The sequence below is a fragment of the Octopus sinensis genome, linkage group LG15, assembly GCF_006345805.1.
Source record: "Octopus sinensis linkage group LG15, ASM634580v1, whole genome shotgun sequence".
In the NCBI taxonomy this organism is placed as follows: domain Eukaryota; kingdom Metazoa; phylum Mollusca; class Cephalopoda; order Octopoda; family Octopodidae; genus Octopus; species Octopus sinensis.
The window spans coordinates 52,743,347-52,760,301 of NC_043011.1; the positions used below are offsets into that span (position 1 = coordinate 52,743,347).

Consider the following 16,955-nt stretch of genomic DNA (forward strand, 5'->3'; position numbering starts at 1 on the left):
GTACCGCCACTGCCAATCTACTGACCTCTACTATTAATATATTGGTTTCAAATTTGGCACAAGACCAGCAATATCAGCGGAGTGGGTAGGTCAGTTACATTGACCCCAGTTCTCAACTGGTACTTATTTTTTCATCCCCAGAACGATGAAAGATAAAGTCAACCTGACTGGCATTTGAACCTGGAACGTAAAGAAAGACAAAATACTGCCAAGCATTTTGCCTGGCATGCTAACGATTCTGCTAGCTCACTGCCTTCTCTACTATTAATATATTAATCTCTAAAAGTTCTTTTAAAATTTCAAGATGTCCTTGATAGTGTGTGTTTCATTTTTTTGTTTTGTTTTGTTTGTGCATTAGCATGCACAAAGCTGCCACATGTGTAACATGTTGATAACATGTATAAGCAGAAAGTAAAATTTGTTGTAGTTCGTCCTATGAATCTTTATCAAGCTGTTTTAAGATTCCATTTTTCGATATTGTCATGAGTAAGACAGGTGTGCAAAACATTATTTCTCTATGTATGCCACCTTATTTCTGAGACACACTTACCCAATATCCTCTACAGGTAAACTCCTCAATGTACTTCATCCACCGCACCTGTTTACTTTTAAGATTTAGCCAGGAGGAAGGGCAATATTGAGGGTCTTCACAGATCTCTTTGATCACCTCTGACTGGTTGTGTGCATACACAATCTCATCATCATCATCATGATCCACCAGAAGCAGTGTACACACATAGTGGTTGTCATCAGTAGCAACAATATGCATAAGGTCAGACACATGCATACACACACACACAAGTACATTCATATGCAGACTGTTTGCAATGAAAAATAACTGATTAATAAATTAATAGCATTTTATTTAATACTATATTAATTGGACTATCTGCCAAGATTGCAGCATTATGTATACAAACTGGTCTATCCAATTTACTTCCACCCTTAGAATGAATATTGGGTTTATGAACAGTGTCTCCATGGACAGTTAAAGAGGGAGACTCAGGTCCCATCTTTAATTAGCCTATCTAAAAACTAGTCCAGCTGATCTCTTTTTTCCTCTCCACAAAGATATTGAATTTAGAAACAAGGTGTTTATGTCTGACAGTACACAGTGTAAGCTAAAAATCTATTGATACTTTTTGTTTTTTAGTACATTCTTTATGCACTACAATTTCTTAATTGCACTAACTGCCAAGAATGTGTGTTATAAATACAAACCAAGTCAAGAAGCATGGACAGTTAAAGATGAAAATAAACTAGCTGCTTCATTTTTCTGTCTACAAGGATGGTTACATCTGTTTTATACATAATGCCAGCTAAAAAAAAAATCTGCAGATATATTGCAGTACATTGTCTTTATCATTTAACCCTTTAGTGTTTAAACCGGCCATATCTGGCCCAGATATTCTACATGTTTTATATTCAAACTGGTGATATCTAGCCTCTTACACCTACCCGACAATGTCATTCTAAATATAAACAATCACATCATTGAAACCTCAAAGATATAAGATAATGCATGATTAATTCAAAACATTTGAGTGGAAAAGTATTACATTTAACAGAGTAATCTGAACACTAAAGGGTTAAGGTCTTCTTTCCATGCTGACCTGTGTCGGACAGATTGGTGGGATCCAGTGAGTTGTAGGGCTGTGCCAAACCTCAGTGTCAGCTTTGGTATGTTTTCTATGGTTTGATGCCCTTCATAATGCCACCTGCTTTACAATGTATACTTAGTGCTTTTTTTTTGTGTGTGACACCTGCACTCTTGAGGTTGCCAAATAACTTGCTAAACAAAAAAAAAGAACGGAAAAAGGTAATGGAAAATGTTCCCACTACTAAGTGTGTAGGAGTATTTGAGAGTGGGAGGTTACAGTATTTGCAAGTGGAAGGGGACAATTTTTGAGAATAAGAGGTAGCAGTATTTAAGAGGGGGAGGAAACAGTATTTGAGTGTTGGGGGTAACAGTATTTGAGAGTAGGAGGAAACAGTATTTGAGTGTTGGGGGTAACAGTATTTGAGTGTTGGAGGTAACAGTATTTGAGAGTAGGAGGTAACAGTATTTGAGTGTTGGAGGTAACAGTATTTGAGAGTTCGAGGTAACAGTATTTGAGTGTTGGAGGTAACAGTATTTGAAGGTAGGAGGTGATTGAGTACTTGCGGGTGGGAGGTGGCTTTTACCAAGTATTGAAAGACTAAAGTATGATAGAGACACAAGCATATGTGTCTTGGTATAGAGGAGATACATGGTGACCACTTTATATAGAGGTAGGTGAGAGATGTTTGGAAAAAGATAAAGAAGATAGTGATGGCGTGCCAAATATTTTATGGTGTATGTAGTTGCTTGCTTGGTGGAATACTAGACCCTTTCCTCCATTATCAACAGATTATGGTAGTCACAGCTACAGAGGAATTAACACAACTGCATGACTATAGTCAGCTTGTACTGATATGAAAATGTTAGATTTGGTAGGGGATAAGTAGGAGATAAGTAGCTTTTATCAGGTTATCTGATTAAGATTTACAGGATGACCAATACTGCATTGTTGTATATTATAGTAGTTGTGAATGTTGTCCAAGTACTAACAGTGGGACCTCAGGTTAAATAACAAATAGCATTTAGTTACAACCCTTTATGTGTTAAGTTCAAATCACTCTGCAAGTCGATTGTCTTTCAACACTCTGAGGTCCATAAATGACTTGTCAGCCAAGTACCAAAGTTGATTAAGTAGATTCTACAGCTCTAAGTATTAATAATTATCACAAGTGTGGCTGTGTGGTAAGAATGTTTGCTTCCCATCCATGTAGTTTTTGGGTTCGGTCCCACTGCATGGCACCTTGGGCAAGTGTCTTCCATTATAGCCCTAGGCTGACCAAAGCTCTGTGAATGGACTTAATAGGCAGAAACTGAAACAAGTCTCTCATGTGTGTGTGTGCCCTATCACTGCTTGATAACCAATGTTGGTTTGTTTACGTCCCCATAATGTAAAAAAAAAATAACTGATAGAATAAGTACCAGACTTATGAATAAGTACTAGTGTTGATTTGTTTGACTAAACCTTCAAGGCGGTGTCCCAGCAATGCTTCAGTCCAGTCAGTTGTAAGTGGGAAGGTAGCAGAACGGCAAAAATAGCAGAGTTAAGTCCCTTGAACTTCTCTGTTCAAATTCAACCAGAATTATTCTTTACGGTTCACTTTTCAAGGATTGCGACTCACACAAGCATGAAAATAGCTTAAAATGATGACGATGATGGTAATAAAATATGTACCTGACCTGTGGTGTACTGGTTTCATTCAATTGATTTTACCCCCTCTCCTTTACAAATATATAACTTGTTTGTGCGTAATCAATATTTTTTGTCTTTTGCTTGTTTCAGTCATTGGACTGTGACGATATTGGGGCATGAGTGGAGGTGCATGGCTTAGTGGTTAAGGTGTTGGACTCATGATTCATAAGATTATGGTTTCAATTCTTGGACCAAGTGACGCATTGTGTTCTTGAGCAAAACACTTCATTTCATGTTTACTCCAGTCCACTCAGCTGGCAAAAATGAGTGACCCTGCTACGGAGCAGCATCCTGTCCAGGTGGGGAATATATGCGCCATGGAAACTGGGAAACCAGGCGTTATGAGTTGGTATGAGTCATGAAAGAAGCTTTTTCTTATCTTTTTCTGCTGGGGCCTTTCCACAAAGGGTTGAGTTGGACAAATCTATCTAAGTATTTCTTTTTTAAAAGTCTTTTACTAATTCTATCAGTTTTTTGTTGAACCACTAAATTATAAGGACTTACCTCCTTAGTATTTGGATCACTCTGTCAAAAAATATAATTCTTATTCATATCATTTTGAATTAATCCTACATTATCTGGTAGCTTTGTAACTTCAATGGTGTGTTTAGTTTGAGAATGACATTGTAAGGGGCTGAATCTAACCAGTTTGAACATGAAACAGCTGGAATATTTGAACTGGATATGGCTGGTTTAACCCTTTCGTTACCAACCCGGCTGAAACCGGCTCTGGCTCTGAGTACAAATGTCTTGTTTTCATAAGTTTTGAATTAATATCTTCCACCAAACCTTAGTCACAATTTATGTTCCTAACACTAGCTTAATGATAAGTAAGTTATTTTACTAAAGTATTTGTTATATTTAAAGTAATTGAAAGAAACACAGCATCTCAAAATAAATACAGTAACGAAAGGGTTAAACACTGAAGGATTAAACAAACCAAGACTGGTTGTCAAGGGTCACACACATACACACACCATTTCTGTTTACCAAATTCACTCTCAAGGTATTTGTTAGGGCAGGGCTAAAGAAGAAGACTCAGCCATACCTGCAAATATTAATTTTTTTTCAAACTCTTAGACATTGCCACTGCATTAGAGAATTATTGTTAGCAGAGTCATTAAAATGCTGCTCTATCATCAGAAACTGTGGTTCTCAACCTTTTCTTAACCTGTGGACCCCTTTCATCTCTGTTTTATTCCGGTGGACCCTGACTGCCATTCGATGTTTCAAAACTAGTTTTATAGATACTTTCAAAAATTCCTATTTTTGTTTTTCACACATTAACTTGCAGAGGTTGAACTATGTAAGATATTAGAGAAAGAAACCTAACTGTTTCTGGTACTAAATACATCCAAAGTAATATTTTCCCATGGACTTTTAAAATACTATTGTGGATCCGCAAATTACTATTTTGCTGGCGTGTGGATTCCTTAAAATCTTATATGGACCCTGGTTATGAACCATCAGTCTAAAGAGTGTTTATGTGCTCAGAAGTTCCATCAGCCCTGTTGGTTCCAGGCAATGTATGAAGATGCTTCTCCACAAAACGTAAAAATAAATAGACTTATTCTGAATAATTTATTGCAATACAAACAGTATTAATATCAAAAATCAATCTCAATTTCCAGCTAAGCGTGGAGGTTGGGTTAGAACACAGAATACTGCATTATGCACCATGAGTCCTTATGAGAGGCTCGCTCATAAGGGCTCATGGTGCACAAGAACACTCATCACAATATCATTGACAGAAGAGACTCATCTGCTACAGCCACCAGAAATGCTAGATCACATAATTTCACTCTGCTATGAGTTCTTCAGTGACAGATGTCCAACAGCAACATAACAGCTGAATCTCCTATCAAAGATATATAGAATATCAGTGTCTATTCAGGTATTAAAAAATAATCAATGTCAACAGAAGCAGTATTAATACCAAAAAGGTAATCTTGATCTCCAACTTAATGTGGAATTTGTGTTAGAACATAGACTACTGTATTATTTACTTTGAGAGAAACTCTCATAAGGACTCATGGTGTAGAAAAGCACTTATCATATCATCAACAAATCAGAATCATCTGCTATGGCTACTACGACTGCCAGGACAGGAGATTTGGCTGTTATGCCACTGCTGGATGTCTGTCACTGAGGAATCCATAGCAGGGTGAAATCATGGGATCTGGCAGTTCCAGAGGCTGTCAGTGGTATAGCGACAAGTGCTTTTATGCATGAGTCTTTATGAGAGATTCTCTCAAGGTAAATAACATAGTATTTTGTGTTCTAACATAAGCTCTACATTAAGCTGGAGATCAAAACCTATTCTACTTTCTAAATTCACCCAACCACTAACAAAATTAATCACAAGTGCAGGAGTGGCTGTGTGGTGAGTAGCTTGCTTACCAACCACATAGTTCTGGGTTCAGTTCCACTGTGTGGCACCTTGGGCAAGTGTCTTCTACTATAGCCTCAGGCCAACCAAAGCCTTGTGAGTGAATTTGGTAGACGGAAATTGAAAGAAGCTTGTTTTAAAGTGATTAAATCAAAACCTTTCACCAAAATTTCATAATAATATTCCAGGCATCGAAGGCGGTGAGCTGGCAGAATTGTTACTGCACCAGACAAACTACTTAACAGCACTTTATCTGTTTTTATGTTCCAAGTTCAAATTCTACCAAGGTCGACTTTGCCTTTCATCTTTTAAGGGTCAGTAAAATAAGTACCAGTTCAGCACAGGAATTGATGTAATTGACTTGCCCCTCCTCAGAAACCGCTGGCCTTGTGCCAAAATTTGAAACCAGTGTTCTAGACACTAGGTTAATAGTGTATTTCAACAGAAGTATGTTGACCAAAGGATTAACCCTTTCGTTACCAACCCGGCTGAAACCAGCTCTGGTTCTGAGTACAAATGTCTTGTTTGCATAAGTTTTGAATTAAAATCTCCCACCAAACCTTAGTCACGATTTATGTCCCTAACACTAGCTGAATGATAACTAAGTTATTTTACTGAATTCTTTGTTATATTTAAAGTAATTGAAAGAAACACAGAACATCTCAAAATAACGAAAGGGCTAACTGGTTTTAGATAGGGCTTGAGAACAGGTGCTGACTTATTTCGTTAATCTCAGTGCCCATCATGTGATACTTCAATGTTTTGTCCTTCCAAGTCATGTTATAGTGATATCAATTATATCACTATAGTGATATAATAGTTATAGTGATATCAATTATTTTACATTGTCTTTCTTGCCACTTGCTACAATACTTGGTGTCTTCCATACAATTACATAGGATGATGAAAATCTAAAAGATTTTAATGTCATTACTCAATTATTCTTGGAGGTTTGTGTACTTAGCATTTCTGAATTATTTCTACATTATTCTTGTTGTTCTTATTGTTCTTATCTGTTTGTTTATTCCAGATTCGTTTGGTTGTTGAAGAAGGTCTTAACCAACTTCCTTACCAAAAATTTACAGTAACCACCCCCACAGGTAAATAGGAAATGATTTCATTTATTTTGTTTTTTGTACTCTTACAAATTTACGTATATATATATATATCATCATCATCATCATTTAGCGTCCGTTTTCCATGCTAGCATGGGTTGGACGGTTCAACTGGGGTCTGTGAAGCTGGAAGGCTTCATCAAGCCCAGTCAGATCTGGCAGTGTTTCTACAGCTGGATGCCCTTCCTAACGCCAACCACTCCGTGAGTGTAGTGGGTGCTTTTTACGTGCCACCCGCACAGGTATATATATGGTTCATTGATTGGTTAATGTATTATGAGCTGTTTATTTGACATCAAATAGAGGTGATATTAGTGGAAAGGTGAAGAATAAAAGTGAGATCTCTCTGTAGTTGCTACAGTTTAGTCAGTCCCCTTTCTGTATGTGGACAGTGACAATAAGGGCCTTTAAGCTTTATTTCTACTCATCTATCGCACTATATTTCTCCACTCTTAATTTTCTGTTAATTTCTTTCTTTCTCCTCCTTCTGTTTCTCTGAATTACCTTTGACGTTAAATTTATTAAGGTTTTTTTTAAAAAATAACTTGCCATCATTCTCTTGATCATATATACGATAATCACATTTGGCTAAAATGGCTTATTGATGTGTTTTGCTTCTCTTTTTTCCCTGACGAGATGATTACATTGTTTGACATCATTTTATTCCCTTAGGAATAATATCAATGTTTTCTTTGAAACATATGTTGGAAGTGTAAAGATTTGAATAACACCTGCATTTAGGTCCATTTCTTAATTTATCTATCTCATTCAAAAACATTTCACTAAACCCTGGAACTTCTACCTTTATAAGTAGGCTGTAACATCCTTGGTACTTATGTGAATTTTTGCTACCCTGGTAACTATTTATTTTTTCCGTGTTATTTGTACACATTGAAAATACACACACACACATATCTCTTTACTCTTTTACTTGTTTCAGTCATTTGAATGCGGCCATGCTGGAGCACCGCCTTTAGTCGAGCAAATCGACCCCGGGACTTATTCTTTGTAAGCCCAGTACTTATTCTATCGGTCTCTTTTGCCGAACCGCTAAGTGACTGGGACGTAAACACACCCGCATCAGTTGTCAAGCAATGCTAGGGGGACAAACACAGACACACAAATATATACACATACACACATATATATATACATATATACGATAGGCTTCTTTCAGTTTCCTTCTACCAAATCCACTCACAAGGCATTGGTCGGCCCGGTGCTATAGCAGAAGACACTTGCCCAAGACACCACGCAGTGGGACTGAACCCGGAACCATGTGGTTGGTAAGCAAGCTACTTACCACACAGCCACTCCTGCACCTATATATATATGTACAGTTACCAGGTATTACATTGTATGCATGTGTATCCAGATTGGTGTATAAATACACATAATTTATACATGTACAGACACATGTTGCTTTATCAACTGAAGATATTTTCAGATTTACCGTTGTTGTTTTTTTTGTAACATTTACATTAATTCAGCATTGCCTTCATTTACTTAGATGTTTCTAATGTCACAAGAAATAACTATTATTTTATCAATAGAGACAGAGAAGTGTATGTTGTGAAAGATTCCTCTCTCATTTCATTAATACCTTATTCTGGACTTAACCTAAATAATGGCACTTCTTAGGTCTTCTGAAGAGATGCACACATCACATGCACATACAGGAATTTTCAAACAACTCTTCATTGTACAATGTGGCCCCTCACAGTTTCTTAAATGTGTTTGTTTTTGGAATGTTGTGATATATTTACAACATTTGGTTACATGTTATGATATTTAATGTATCTTCAGGTTACGAGTACCATGGGTTGAAGTATGAAAAAGGAAACTGCGGAGTCAGTATTATCAGAAGTGGTAAGTTTCATATTTTGGAATGTCATTCTATTTACTTGCTAGGTAAACATTAGTTTCCATAGAGAAAAAAAAAAAAAGAAAGAGAATTGATGAGTAAGAATTAAAACTGTTATGCTTTATGGTGATGATTGATAAAAAAAATCATCATTCAAGTAGACCTTGACCAGGTCACTCCAAAAAGCTCTATCTGCGACGATTTCATCTCAATCGAAGGAGAGGGGCTTTCTCCGTCCAGGTTGTGGATCCGTGGAATAAGCTGCTGGACGAGATAGTGAAGATGCCGACGACTGCTCGGTTCAAAGTCTCTCTTGACCAGAAATGGCCTGAACTCTTTGCATGAACACACTCCCTGTACATAGCTCCATGTCCCCCTACATGGCCTTGCTTTTTGAGCCAAAAAATTAACTTAACTTAACTTTGACTATAGACACTGTTAGCATTACTTGATGCTAGTTCATTCAATGGACTTGACCAATTATTGTCAACTGCCTGGAATCAAAATTGAACAATCTCTGTTGCTAATTCGTTGATCCAGAATCCAAAAGTACAAATCATTATTGGTACAACATTGCTCGCCAGTGATCTTTGGCATTTCTTTAAATTCTTTGAAGTCTGACAGCTGCTCTCAAGAATGTGGCTAACAAATTTAAAGCTTCATGGCCAACCAATAGAAAAAAAAAATCTACAGCTGATTCATCTAGGCCTCACTTGAAATATATTATGAATAAATTCTAACAAAATCCATGACCAACCTTACCATTTTAAATTACACAGGCTAATTTTAGATTATTGATGGTTCTGGCTGTACTAAATTCTCCATGGAACACTTAGACCGATGCAGGCAGTGATGAGTGCAAATGAAGAGTATGCAGAAAATGTTGATCACTGAGGCTAACTAGGGGGTTAGGGGAAGAAAACCCAGGAGAAGGAGAATGGAGTTAGAGATATTTGCTGTTAGTTTTTCTGTAGACATATTCCAATGGGTTGGAAGGATGATTGGGGCTGGAAACTGGAAACTGAAATAAAGGAAATATTCCCAATTATAATTTCTTTAGCTATTATTTGTTACTTACTTTACTTTTACTTTACTTGTTTCAGTCATTTGACTACGGCCATGCTGGAGCACTGCCTTTAGTCGAACAAATCGACCCCAGGACTTAGCCTTTGTTAGCCTAGTACTTATTCTATCGGTCTCTTTTGCCGAACTGCTAAGTTACGGGGGACATAAACACACCAGCATCGGTTGTCAAACGAAGTTGGGGGACAAACAAACACACACACACACACACACACATATATACGACGGGCTTCTTTCAGTTTCCATCTACTGAATCCACTCACAAGGCTTTGGTCAGCCCGAGGCTATAGTAGAAGACACTTGCCCAAGGTGCCACGCAGTGGGACTGAACCCGGAACCATGTGGTTGGTAAGCAAGCTATTTACCACACAGCCACTCCTATACCTATTGTTGTCTATATTATTAAATTATTAAAATGATCACAGACACTCACACAGGATTATAGAAACCAGGTAAAATGAAAATTGTGATGTCTTCCACTTGCAATATGTTTGTCTCTCCTCACAGGCGAAGCCATGGAACAAGGTCTACAGAACTGCTGTGGTCCAATACGCATAGGAAAGATATTGATACAGAGTGATGCAGATACTCATGAAGCAAAGGTGCTTTACTCCAATTTTCCACCAGAGTTCAGCAGTCGGAAAGTATTATTGATGTACCCTATTATGAGTGAGTATCTTGTTATTGATTTGTTACATTTGGTCTAATGTGTGTTAGTTGTTGTTTAATAGATTCTTGTATAAAAAGACATGGCATGGAAATAGATAATCAAATGTATGGAAGCATGTCTACACATCCATTGCATTGAATCTGTCCTAGTTTTGGTTTGTCAGACGCCACAGGATGTCTGTTATGTGGGTTTGAGTAAACTCTATCGTATTGTTATCATGTCTATATCATCATCATCATCACCATCACCACTTTAATGTTGACTTTTCCATGCTTGCATGGGTCAGATGGAATTCATTGAGGAAGATTTTCTGTGGTTGGATGCCCTTCCTGTTGCCAACTCTCAAGTGTTTCCAAAGACAACAATTCAGTCATCATCATCATATCATTTAATATCTGTTTTCCATGCTGGCATGAGTTGCACAGCCTGACAGGAACTGGCAAGGCCAGAAGCGGCACCAGGTTCCATTGTCTGTGTTGGCTTGGTATCTACAGCCGGATGCCCTTCCAAACACCATCCACTTCACAGAGGGTACTGGATGCTTTTTTAGGTGGCACCATCACCAGTGCTTTTTACATAGACACCATATCAGTATACAAATAAATTAAAATGTTAAACCTTGAGCAATGAAGTATTGAAGTAAATACTCTGAAACCGTCTGAAATTGTTTGGATAAGAGTAATATTTCTTTACACAGTGGAACTGTGAGTAGAAGCTAGTTGTTGTTTTACCCATTATTTCTAATGGCTGTGAGGAGTGAAAAGAAAGTAGACAATTTACCATAATTAATAAAATTAGAACAACATCATAAGCGGAAAGTGTAACCTCTCAAAAGAGCTGTTCTTCACTCCTGCTCCAGATCGTCGGCTGTGGGGTTACTCCGAAAAGCTCTATCTGGGACAATTTCATCTCAATTGACGGAGAGGAGCTTTCTCCGTCCAGGTTGCGGATCCGTGGAATAAGCTGCCGGACGAGATAGTGAAGATGCCGACGACTGCTCGGTTCAAAGTCTCTCTTGACCAGAAATGGCCTGAACTCTTTGCATGAACACCCTCCCTGTACATAACTCCATGTCCCCCTACATGGCCTTGCTTTTTGAGCCAAAAAGTTAACTTAACTTTGACTATAGACACTGTTAGCATTACTTTAGCTCATTTTGATATCTGGCTAATTAATTTTTTTCAGGTCATCAGGATTTTAATTAATTTTATTCTTTTATTCTGTTTCTTTTCATTTACTTGTTTCAGTCATTTGACTGTGGCCATGCTGGAGCACCGTCTTTAGTCAAGCAAATCGACCCTAGGACTTATTCTTTGTAGGCCTAGTACTTATTCTATTGGTCTTTTTTTCCAAACTGCTAAGTTACGGAGACGTAAACACACCAGCATCAGTTGTCGAGCGATGTTGGGGGGGTTCAAAAACAGACACACAAACATACATATATGTATGTGTGTATATGTTTCTGTTTACCAAATTCATGACAGGCTTCTTTCAGTTTCTGTCTACCAAATTCACTCACAAGGCTTTGGTTGGCCCGAGTCCATAGTAGAAAGCACTTGCCCAAGCTGCCATGCAGTGGAACTGAACCCAGAACCATGTGGTTGGTAAGCAAGCTACTCACCACACAGCCACTCCTGCACTTGTGATTAATTTTTTTAGCATTTTATAACTCGTTGAAACTAATTAATGAGTTAATTAATGTAGTCATGCTCCTTTTTACACAATCATTTTTGCCAAAATATTAGGTCACTGAGTGCCTTTCTGACAGCAGCAGTTATGTTTGAACTGACTGGTATTTTAATTATCTAACACTTAGTATTTTATTTGCTTGCTTTGCCCTCCAAATATGTGGAGATGAAGTAGGCCCGACTACATATTTATTTCTACTTAGCGAATTTCACTGCAATGCTTAATGGTTATGGATACCTATTCAGTGGAATCCGCTTATTGTGATCACTTTGTGACAGAACTTTTTTGGCTTACAATAACTGGCTGATGACATTAACCCATTAATTTTGGTAACATTTTGTTGGGTTTGTACTTGCAGTCATAGTCAAGACACAATTCATTGTAATTTCTTACTAAGTTATTTCCCTTGATATTTTAATGCTATTTCGCCAACGTTGCATTTCCAACGTTTTGTTGTATCCCAAGCGAGCACTTCACACAGTTTGGAAAGTAGTGAATGTAATTTTAGCAATGTGCCAATACATCTTGTTCTACCCAGATGTCAACCACTGAGCATATTCAACAAAAATGATTGATTACTGAACTAAACGTTTTACTTTTACTCCTTTCCCAATCTCAACGAAGATTCTACCATGTTTGCCTCTCATCTCTACAATCACTGAAACGAGTAGCTGTTATATGTATATTGGTATCAGTTCAATAGACTAATCATATCACCCCTAAATTTATGGTCTTGTACTAAAATAATTATGGAGGCGCAATCACCCAGTGGTTAGGGCAGCAGACTTGTGGTCGGAGGATTACAGTTTCGATTCCCAGACTGGGCGTTGTGTGTGTTTATTGAGCGAAAACATCTGAAGCTTCACGAGGCTCCGGCAGAGCGTGGTGGCGACCCCTGTTGTACTCTTTCACCCCAACTTTCTCTCACTCTTTCTTCCTGTTTCTTGAGTAATGCTGCGATGGACTGGCATCCCGTCCAGCTGAGGGGAACACATATGCTAGGCTTGAAAAGGGCGCATTAATAAATAAAAACTAAAACAATCCTGATTGAGGTGACCTATGATGAAAGGCATTCCTGATATAACTAGCTTGTCTTTTTAGAAGTATTTTATTTGGTTTAGTCGTGGGACTGTGATCATACTGGGACACTATTTTGAAACATTTTTAGTCACATTTATCAGCCTCTCTGCTTTTGTATCTTATTCTGTTTTTGTCGAATTTCTAAGTTGTGTGACATAAACAATTACACATTCATGCATGCACACACCTGACCGTCTCCTAAATTGTTTGTCCACCTGCGTCACACACAATGTGTTGGTCAACTTGAGGGTATAAGTAGGTGGCACTTGTCTGGGTGCCCCACAAGGACTGAACCTGAGACCATGTGGTTGCAAAGTAAACTTCTTGCTTCATTTCAACAACAATCATATTTGTGTCTTTAGGGATCCAGGAATTTGTTGTCCATTGTGTTCTTACGGTATTTCAGACAACAGAAAATACTTTTTCTCAGCGGGCCCAGGGTGACGTGGAAAAGGCTACTGTGTCGGTGACACGGAAATGGCACCTGTGCCGGTGACACATAAAAGACACTCAGTACACTCTGTGGGGTGGTTGGCATTAGAAAGGGCATGCAGCTGAGAAAATTAAGCCAAAACGGACTGCAGTCTGATGCAGCTCTCTAGCTTACCAGCTCCAGACGAACTGTCTAACCCATGCTAGCATGGAAAATGGACACTAAATGATGATTTTATATATTCCTTTCGAGCATTGGGGCTAGCTGAATTCCTTCCTTCCTTCCTTCCTTTCAAGCATTAGGCCTCATGGAGGCATTGTGACTGAGTTTCTTTTGAGTATTGGGCCTGACGGAGGCAAAGTGGTTGAGTTCCTATTGAGCGTTGGGCCTCATGGAGGCAAAGTGCCTGAGTTCCTTTTGAGTGTTGGGCCTCACAGAAGGCAATGACCAAGACCATTGGCATTATGTCATGCTTGAGAAGACCCATCAAGCCAAATAAAATCACAGTCGTAGAAGATACCGGTGTCATGCAAATGGCACCAGTGCCAGTGGCACATAAAAGCACCCATTACACTCCCAGAGAGGTTGGTGTTGGGAAGGGCATTCAGCTGTAGTAAATCAGACTGGAACCTGGTGCAGCCTTCCAGCATGCCAGCCCAGTCAAACTGTCCAACTCATACCAGCATGGACAACAGACATTAAATGATGATGATGATGATAAACGACTACATTGTTAAGCATCGTGCCATTTTATGCTATTAGAGAGTGATTTGGCTGCAATTTCTTGCAAACTGAGCAGTAGCACCTTATTGTTTGGTTAGTAGTAGTAGAGGAGTGGAGGCGCAATGGCCCAGTGGTTAGGGCAGCGGACTCGCGGTCATAGGATCGCAGTTTCGATTCCCAGACCGGGCGTTGTGAGTGTTTATTGAGCGAAAACACCTAAAAGCTCCACGAGGCTCCGGCGGGGGATGGTGGTGATCCCTGCTGTACTCTTTCACCACAACTTTCTCTCACTCTTACTTCCTGTTTCTGTTGTACCTGTACTTCAAAGGACCGGCCTTGTCACTCTCTGTGTCACGCTGAGTCTCCCTGAGAACTACGTTAAGGGTACACGTGTCTGTGGAGTGCTCAGCCACTTACACGTTAATTTCACGAGCAGGCTGTTCCGTTGATTCGGATCAACCGGAACCCTCGTCGTCGTAACCAACGGAGTGCTTCCATCCATCCAGTAGTAGAGGGATGTAGTCCTTACTGGATTAGAAAGAGGGAGATCAGAGGGACTTGATGTAATGTGTGCATTGTGCTTTGGTTATCCTTATCGTTTAACATCTGTCTTCCTTGCTGGAATGGTTTGAACAATTTATTTTTTGCAATTGTATCTTTCTCTCTCTCTCCATTGTAATTCTAGGTACTGGTAACACAGTGACAAAAGCAATGAATGTTTTAAAGAATCACAGAGTTAAAGAACAGAATGTGATCCTGTTAAATCTCTTTTGTACACCACGATGTAAGTTGCCAATTTTTTTAAATTATTCAATTCTAATTTGTGAGCCTTGAACTTAACCCCTTGAACTTTGACATAATTCCTTTCATATGCTCTATGCTTGGAAATAATCTTTCACATCTGGCTTGTGGTGGTGATGACATTGTGCTTGTTGCTTAGCTGCTGGTCATTTTTGGTCAAGCAGACCTTCTATGATCTTCCAGCTGTCACCAGCCGAATACATTATCCAATGTTTTTTTTATTATCCTATGTTTTTTTTTTTTTTGTTGAGTGTAATGTGAGAGAAATTTGGCTGCTCTTTTCCGTAACCATGTAGGGGCTTTGTTATTGATTTTGTGGTGTCGGAAATGGTAGAGCTGTGGATAAATACATTTTCAGTTTACAGTTTGGCCGTATCCAGCCACAATATTTGCTTTATGTTTAAGCTGTCACAATGCATTTTTTTTGGCCTTCAAATGATGCCACCCTGCTGGCTAGGTGAGCATGCTAACATTCCCCACTGATTAAAAGGAGGTACTGGAGCAAGGTGTCTTGCTCCAGAACACAATGCGCTACCCAATCAGGGAATCGAACCCATGATATAGTGATCGTGAATGCAACAGCATGACCACTAAGCCATGTTATATTAGTCATTGAATTAATATTGTCCTTCCTTCACCACAGAGTGAGTTCCAGTTTGATTAAATTTTTTCTTTTTTTATGTTCACTGCACTAACTTAATGATTCTTCTGTATGTTGCTGATATCAGTGAATGATTGCATTAATGAACTGTTTCTGTTTTGTCTACACTGAGTGTCTGGATGTCTGATTGCACATTTTAAGAGAACCCATAGAATAGCAATCTGTAATATACTTAATTAATGCTTCATTTAATTGAATTAACATTAGAAAAACTTTTCATGTAACCAAAAGATTTTAATATTTAGTTTCATACCTTGCATATTCTAAATTTAGATTCCTTTAGGGTGGATGAATGAAGTTCCGATGAAGTCAACTCTGTTTGATTATATTGTCCCCTGCAAGAATACATCTTGTGTCTAGTCAACTAAGGTTTACTTTGTGTGTGTGTGTGAGGAAGACGATTCATAAACTCTGTTTCTCTGCTCGTCACTTCAGTGTCATTGACCACATACCAAGCTGTTTGTATCATCTTGTTAATGTATGTAAACAGACACTGAATAAAACAGGTGTTGCATCATTTAATATGACTTCTGGTGTCATATGTCAGGTGGTGTGGTGATGAGCTTCCAAAACATTTTAGTCTGTGACCCAGTTTTGATTGTTGGGTCTGGGCATTGAAGTGGAGGATTGTGGCCTAGTGTTTACGGTAGTGCACGCACAATCACAAGATTGTGGGTTTGATTCTCTGACTGGGCAGTGCATTGTTCTTGAGCAAAACACTTCTGTTTATATTGACCCAGTTGTAAATGAGTAACCTGGTGTCTTATTCTGAGGGGACGTTTTGATCTCGGCCATTTATACATCATAGAAACTGGGTAACTGGTTTCCTGTGAGTGAAAGGGCTCAAAGCAGTAATGTTCAGCTCTAGGTATTAAGGGCTTCATCTGCATTTCTAGTACGACTGGGAAGGCATAAACATCACACACTCCCATTTGAAACCACATCTGTGAGGTTTTTTAATTCTGTATGAACTTTCATATCTATGAGTTTAACCATGTAGCAGTAAAACTGGCCATACCTGCTTCAGTATTCCACCTGTTTTATGTTCAAACCGGCTAAATGCAGCCTCTCACACCTACCCTACAATGTGCTTCTAAAAAATAAACAATCACATTATGAAAATCTCAGAGCTACAAGATAATGCATCTCTAGCTCTC

The 16,955-nt window shown here is 38.6% G+C and overlaps 1 protein-coding gene across 1 annotated transcript in view; it reads left to right on the forward strand.

Annotated features, from left to right (window-relative positions):
• LOC115219758 (uracil phosphoribosyltransferase homolog) overlaps positions 1–16,955 on the forward strand; it is a 63,461-nt gene that overhangs the window by 42,225 nt on the left and 4,281 nt on the right. Inside the window, exons 3-6 of the mRNA XM_029790001.2 lie at positions 6,710–6,779; positions 8,601–8,663; positions 10,249–10,410; positions 15,022–15,120. Of these exons, the coding sequence (XP_029645861.1) occupies positions 6,710–6,779; positions 8,601–8,663; positions 10,249–10,410; positions 15,022–15,120 (394 nt within the window). The remainder of the gene's footprint in view (positions 1–6,709; positions 6,780–8,600; positions 8,664–10,248; positions 10,411–15,021; positions 15,121–16,955) is intronic.